This window comes from Peromyscus californicus, unplaced genomic scaffold, assembly GCF_007827085.1.
Source record: "Peromyscus californicus insignis strain IS unplaced genomic scaffold, ASM782708v3 Scaffold_3__1_contigs__length_106647218, whole genome shotgun sequence".
NCBI lineage: Eukaryota > Metazoa > Chordata > Mammalia > Rodentia > Cricetidae > Peromyscus > Peromyscus californicus.
In genome coordinates, this window is record NW_026294551.1 from 64,235,046 (window position 1) to 64,242,570 (window position 7,525).

A 7,525-nucleotide genomic window follows, 5' to 3' on the forward strand; every position below is an offset into this window, starting at 1 on the left:
CCAACTGGCCTGGCACTTGTTATGAACCCCAGAGCATAGTTTGAGGGACAGTATGGAAACATGCAGCCTCTGTGGTCCTTGGACTAAGCCATTAGCCTGCTACAGAAGCTTGGATAATTTCCCAGCTGACCCCTGCTGGTTCTCCAGTTGACCTTTCCTGACTCTCTAGCTTTCCTCTCTTGAGTCGTCTCTACTGAACATGCATGGAGCTTTTGATAATGATTCTTGATCAACCTAGCACAACTACCCTACACTTATGTTGCATTATGTACTACGAGTTATGTTGGCATAATTTACTCTGAAGACATTTGTAGGTTATAAGCAGGTACTATGGCTTTGTATGTAAGGATCCTGGGCACCCATAGATTTTGGTACCAGCGTTGGGGGGCATGGAACCAATCACCTGTGGATGCCAAGGGATACTGTAATGTCCTCTAGGTTCATCCAGATGATAACAAATGAAACTGTTTTTAAGCTTATGTAGTATTTAATCTGTGTGTATACCACATTTTAAAGATACATTTGCTCCTTCGTAGACATTTAGGTTAATTCCATGTCTTAGCTGTTGACAGTGCCACAGTGAGCATTTCAGTACATAAGTCTCTTCCACATACTGATTTCATTTCCTTTGGACAGACGCCCAGGAGTTGGAGAGATGTACCATATACTAGGTCTATTTTTAATTTTTTGATGTAGAAGATTATTGGACATATGGATGAACCTGCAAGAAATGGTCCCACGGAGTAGCGACTAAATGTGGGACAGGGGCTGGAGGAAAGACCTACACCTGGAAGAGGAACAGAGGATGCTACAGGGCTAGGTGGGGAGCTCCCGCACACAGCAAACACCGGAGAGATTTTCCGAGGTTGGCTCAAGCTGCATTCTTCTGGAACCCTGGATCTCTTTTTCTTGTCTTCAGTAAACAGCAGTGCATAGGGACACATGGAGAGTGGCTGAAAGAATTCTAATACAGGCATGTGTTTAGAGATACAGTGGTCCAGGAAAAGACCTCCATGCTCCCACACAACATGCCTGTGGGCAGAACCTGACAAGGTGAACTGCCAAGGCTTGCTCAGAGCTGCTGCAGTATCAGGACTGAGCCCATAACTGCCTTTCCCCGTGGTCTCTGATGACAACAGCTGTGGTACCTGAGTTCAACCTCCTTTTACCTGAGGTGGGCCAGTGTTATTCTAGAAAGCAAGCACTGGAACACATCAGTCTTCTTTCTGTCCCCTTCTCCCATCTGTGTGTGTGCGCACACATGTGCATGTATGAATGTATGTGTGTGTGTGTGTATGAGTGCAGGCAAACACGTGCCTCATGTGGGGAGGTCTGAGGACCATCTCAGGTATTGTTCTCTAGTTCCCCCTGGAGGCAGGGTCGCTTTGTTAGCTGTTGTGTACACCAGGCTAGCTGGCCTGGGAGCTTCCAGGGCCTCTCCTGTCTCTTTAGAGGCACTGGAATTAGTCAAGCGTTAACCGGGCCCTGCATTGCATGGGTTCTGGGAATCAAATCCAGGTCTTCATGCTCACAGCGCAAACTTTTCACTCGCTATGCCATCTCTCCAGCCCCCCTCTGCCCTCTAATTTGGTACACACTCCAAGTTTCTTAAAACTTAGGTGAGATTTACAAGATATGATGAACCATTTCTGCGTGAGCAGTTTTGGGACATTTAGCACATTTCGTATGTTGTGAGCATCACCTGTATCTTCTTCCATGACCACACAAGGAAGTTCTGGACTGTTTTTCTCTCCCCTTTCAGCTCCTGCCGCTATTGTTTGATCGTGTCCGTTCTGGACATCGAGATTCATTCATGTTGTGCATGAATCAGCGCTTCATTCTCTTTCATTGACTAATCGTCCATTATGAGGACAAGCCAGTTTTGTGAATCTGTTCATCAGCTGATGAATATTTGGGTTCCCTCTTTTAGATTGTATAAATGATACTGTTACTGCATCTGTGTAGCTTCTGTTAGATGTATATTTTCATTTTATTGGGCATATACCTGGGCATGGGCTATGTGGTGCTTAATCCAGTGAACATTCTCTCAAGGTAGCTGCTACTGGTAGGTACTTCACATTTCTGGAAATGGTAATCCAGATGACCAGATCTTAGGTCAGAACTGTTTCAGTGCAACTTTCTGTAATATTGTAGACACATTCAGAATCTGTGCTCTCTAGTTATTCACTGGTCACATAACCCTGAGAGGTAGTAGACAAGCTACATCTTTGTATTACGTTTTACCTAATGGAAAATTAAATATTCCTTTTGGTTGGTGGTTGTCCATTTGACAGGAGCCCTGGAGGTAGATGAGAAGCTATCCCGTTACACCTCCTTCCACAGTGCCTCCATAACACCATTAGATAGTTCCACCCAACTCCTAAAGAGCTCAACTGCCACTCAAGAGATTAAGGAACTACAATGATCTATGAATACAAACAAAGTAAAGCTAAACGGGGGAGATCTTGAGGTCCAACCTTTGGACTTTGTTTTACTGAGGACACTCATTAGCAGACTGTATAATCTATATGCAGTTTTTGTGTCTATTGCGTGGTCAAGACTCACAGTTAAGGAAACTGCTTATTCTTTGGCAAATAACTTTTTAAGACGTTGATATTTTATAAATAGATTTGTAATTACAGACGGTGTCTGAGGAGCCCAGGCTTGAATAGACCCAGTTTTGATAGGGTATATATATAATTTATATAATAATTACATAATTGTCTTGCTGTCCTGTATTGTTAAAATTTAAAAAGAGAATAGCATAGTTAACAGGAAAGGGGACACACTTTTGACTCTGGCGTTTGAAAGTATTATAACTCATTTAATCCCCCTCAACTCTCCCTTTCCCACTGGTAGTGATTAACGTGCCTGTTCCCGTTTATTTGATCTGGAACTCTCCAGCCATTCTTTATACTGCCTGTGGAAGTCATAGTTGTCTTTAAAAACTCATTTTACTTTATATGACGCTAATAATGCTTTCCTTTAAATTTATTAGAAAACATTGCTCAAACCTAGCTTTACCAAAACAGACAAATTATTTTGTTCCTTAAGATTAAGCTACTTAAGTGCATCCGATTGTTTAGCCAATTCCAAACACACTTTTGGAAATCTAAACCTGATTAGATCCTAACTCGAATGTCTCGGTGTAACTGTAAGCGTTTCAATAGAAAACACCAGCACTTGCCTATGAGAGAGCCTTATGCCAAGTCCTACAGAACCAAGCATTCCCTTAAGGTCCAAACACGAACCTTAACGGAAACCAAGTGCCTATCAAGGGACAGTGGTGGGGACAAACCGCCAGTGCCTGCAAACCAAGCTCAGGCCAACTGCAGATGGAAGCCGTTGGCCTCAGCCGTGAACGCCCCAGGCGCAGAGCGCAGATGTTCGAACCCATGGAAGGAATCGGGATTCCCAGCCCTGGCCAGTACCTGGCGACAGGTTCAGTGTACAGCTCTTTCTTTGAGGTTGTGGGTGGCTCTGAAAAGAGCCTTTGGTGTCCGTTAAGTAGCACTAACGACCAGGAGGGCCTCACTTGCCCTTGGCCTTATGGTGGCTTTCGGTCTTCTTGGGCAGCAGCACCGCCTGGATGTTGGGCAGGACGCCGCCCTGCGCGATGGTCACGCGGCCCAGCAGCTTGTTGAGCTCCTCGTCGTTGCGGATGGCCAACTGCAGGTGGCGCGGGATAATTCGTGTCTTCTTGTTGTCGCGGGCCGCGTTGCCAGCCAGCTCCAGGATCTCGGCCGTCAGGTACTCCAGCACGGCCGCCAGGTACACCGGGGCGCCGGCGCCCACCCGCTCCGAGTAATTGCCCTTACGGAGAAGACGGTGCACACGGCCCACCGGGAACTGCAGGCCGGCGCGGGACGAGCGGGATTTCGCTTTTGCGCGAGCTTTGCCGCCCTGCTTGCCACGACCAGACATCTTCAACTGATGACCACAAAGAAGAACAGAAACCAGAAACTAAGCTGACGATAACGACCTCGTAAGCCCAAGCAAGCTCTTATATATGATCAGGAGGGAGGCTAGACTGCGCCTTTCTATTGGACGGCAGCACTAGCCAATCAGAAAAAGAATCCAGCACCTCCTAATTTGCATAAACATTACCCTGAGATGACGTAATGTACAATTGTATTCAATCAAAAGCGAGTAAAGTCTGATCCTTCATTTGAATATAGTGCATATAAATAGAGTTGGTACGGCGGACACGCGCGTTTCCCGAGAGCAACTAGCCAATATGCCTGATCCGTCCAAATCTGCTCCAGCCCCCAAGAAGGGGTCCAAGAAGGCCGTCACCAAGGCGCAGAAAAAGGACGGCAAAAAACGCAAACGGGGCCGCAAGGAGAGCTACTCCATCTATGTGTACAAGGTGCTGAAGCAGGTGCACCCGGACACCGGCATCTCCTCCAAGGCCATGGGCATCATGAACTCGTTCGTCAACGACATCTTCGAGCGAATCGCCAGCGAGGCCTCCCGCCTGGCGCATTACAACAAGCGCTCGACCATCACGTCCCGCGAGGTGCAGACGGCCGTGCGTCTGCTGCTGCCCGGGGAGCTGGCCAAGCACGCCGTGTCCGAGGGCACCAAGGCTGTCACCAAGTACACCAGCTCCAAGTGAGGCGCTGCGCGGGCGTCCTCAATCCAAAGGCTCTTTTCAGAGCCACCCATACAGTCGTTAAAAGGGTCTTGAACACAGCGTGTGTGGTCATTGATGACTGCCACGCGCCGGAGGGAGATTCTCTGTTACTGGGTACCACTAAGATGTGTTTTTGAGTGCGAGGGATGTAGGGCTGCAGCTGCTCTGCTCTTCCCAAGGGTGGGATGAGAACGATGGTCAAGGGATTAGGCAAGGGGCGTGAGTCCCCTCCCTAAGCCTCCAGTCTTCCCCAGGTGGGCGAGGTCACCAGCGCAGTGGGATTCTGGGTGCCGTGCCCGCTGGGTGGCCTCTGCATCTGCGTTCCTTTAGAACCTTTCCTGGAACAGACAGGCGTCTTTATCCCTTGGATATGACCATTCTGGCACTATATCCCAACAGATCCTGCACTAGCAGTATGCCCAACAGGGGTTGAAAAGGTTACGGGGGGCGACACCCGCAATGCCTGTGTAAACGAGCTGGATGTAGCCAGCTGCACCTGCAGCTACCAGCAGTTTTAGTGGCTAGGGGATGGAAGGATTTGGGAAAAAAAAAAATCCCGTTGTTTTGAGCAAATGAGTTCCTCCCCTAAAGCTGCTTTATTTTCTGTGAAGCGTTGGTAACAGAATTGTCCACACTCAGCATTTATTTGAGAATGCCATCTTGATCTGGAACGTTTGGGCAGGAGATCTTAACCGTGGAAAGAACACCACTTTCCTTGGTTTGGCTATATTTATTTGAACCGGTATGAGATACATTGAGAATCCTATCGCCGTCTCCAGCAAGAAGTAATATAAATTTTAATTTTTTCCCCAAATAGTCAAAGGGAGCCTGTCTCATCTGGTCCCCTGCTAACGGGCAGTTGGAAGGAGGGGGTGGGGTGGGGGTGGGGGGTGGTGTCTCCCCTGGAACTTCCTACAGGAGCCGTGCCATCGATCCCTTTCCACATAAAAGGATTTTGACAGCTTCATACGTTTTAAGGTTATCATCTGAAGTATTTTTATCCAGTCAACTAGCTGCAAAGATGCAAATGGCAACGTAGGACTTTTTTTTTTTTTTTTTTTTAATTAGTCTTAAAAATACCTATTAGAACATTAACACTAGAGTCAGGACAAAGTAAACCAAATTCTTTAACAGATATTTTGGATTATTTTCTTTGAGAATTTGTCTCTGTTTTCTTTCTGCCTCAAATCCTGCCAACAGCAATTATATGTATATTACATTTTACCAACTGCCATTCTCCAGAATTGTCTATTGAAATTTGAACATGTCAACCAAGCCATCACAGTGTTTAAAAGGGGACACCAGGACAGAACACAACTGTTTAAGACACAAATCATTAAGTTTTGTTACGTTAGTGAAATTGAGTCTTCCATTGAGGTTTGATGGGAGGAGGGGGTGGGTGGGAGACTGAACTCTGGACCTCTAGTCTGTTAGCCAAGGTTGTACTACTGAGATACCACTCAGTCCTCTTCTTTCCCCCTGCCTGGGTTGTTTATTTCAAATCCATTCATGGGCACAAGCAGTCAGTGTGTGGTATATAGCATTACTTTCATTTGACATCTTTTTTAAAAAGATAGAAAAAAGTGCATAGTAATAGAAGCCTTGTCATAACCGGTTTACCCAATACATTCCTTCTTTAGTCATTATTGAAAGCATAAACCATGATCCATCATCAAAGGCGAGACCTGTCAACAGTTCTTTCACGTTCTTTCTCTGTCTCTGTCTGTCTGTCTGTCTGTCTGTCTGTCTCTCTCTCTCTCTCTCTCTCTCTCTCTCTCTCACACACACACACACACACACACACACACACACACACACACAAACATATACACACACCCCAGTGTAGGTATCATGCAGGCCTTGCTGGTCTAGAACTCACTATATCGATCACACTGGCCTGGAACTCTGAGATCTGCCTGCTTCTACCTCCCCAGTGCTGGAATTAAAGGCATGCACCACCATGGACTCATGCCAGTATTCTTTTTTTTTTTTTTTTTTTTTTGGTTTTTCGAGACAGGGTTTCTCTGTGTAGCTTTGCGCCTTTTCCTGGAACTCACTTGGTAGCCCAGGCTGGCCTCGAACTCACAGAGATCCGCCTGGCTCTGCCTCCCGAGTGCTGGGATTAAAGGCGTGCGCCACCACCGCCCGGCTTACATGCCAGTATTCTTAATGGTCTCAAAAACAGAGGATTTGGAAGCCAGGCATGGTGGTGTAGACCTGAAATGTCAGTTGGGAGGAGCAGAAGCAGGTGGATCTTTGTGTGCTCAAAACCAGTGTGGTCTGCATATCAGGTTCCAGACTATCCAGAGCTACATAGTGAGACCCCGTCACCAAACAAAACACAAACAGGATTTACATTAAAAGAAAAAGGCTGACTACAATCCTCTCTGAACTGATGCCAAGTGATTGTCAAGGCCTCTAATGCTCTCATTATACAGGGGAAGTACTCTATTACAGAGCTATATGGCCAGGCCCCGGAGTCAACTATCTATTTTAAAATTTTAGCTTTGAGTGTTTCCCCTGCATTTATGTGTACCACACGTGTGCAGAAGTCAAAAGCGAGGGGGGGGGTCAGATCCCTTGGAACTAGCATTGTCGATGGTTGTGAGCCATTAATGACCAGCTATTGTGGGTATTAGGAATTGAACCCAGGTCCTCTGCAAGAGCAATAGGTATTCTTAACCCTGAGCTATTTCTTCAGGCCCAAGTATCCGGTTTTAAAGGAACTCTTGCAGGTGTTTCATCTAGGCCTGGTACAATACATGGTTTCAATAAACTGGAACCTTTGCCTCCAGATGAAAGAAAGATGAGCCTAGCAGACGAGCCTAAACACTGTTTAGTACAAAAGATAGAATTGGTGAGCAAATCTAGCACACAATCATAACTTCC

General features: G+C 46.5%; 2 protein-coding genes across 2 annotated transcripts; one reads left to right on the top strand and one right to left on the bottom strand.

The window, feature by feature from the left end:
• Positions 1-470: 470 nt before the first annotated feature.
• LOC128122394 (histone H2A type 3) lies at positions 471-3,943 on the bottom strand. The gene has a single exon (XM_052757936.1). It carries the CDS (start codon positions 3,922-3,924, stop codon positions 3,532-3,534), a length of 393 nt encoding a protein of 130 aa, XP_052613896.1. The 5' UTR covers positions 3,925-3,943; the 3' UTR covers positions 471-3,531.
• Positions 3,944-4,169: 226 nt separating this feature from the next.
• Positions 4,170-5,478, top strand: LOC128122396 (histone H2B type 3-B). Its single transcript, XM_052757938.1, has one exon. The coding sequence runs from the start codon at positions 4,238-4,240 to the stop codon at positions 4,616-4,618; it is 381 nt and encodes a 126-aa protein (XP_052613898.1). The 5' UTR covers positions 4,170-4,237; the 3' UTR covers positions 4,619-5,478.
• The last annotated feature ends 2,047 nt before the right edge of the window (positions 5,479-7,525 follow it).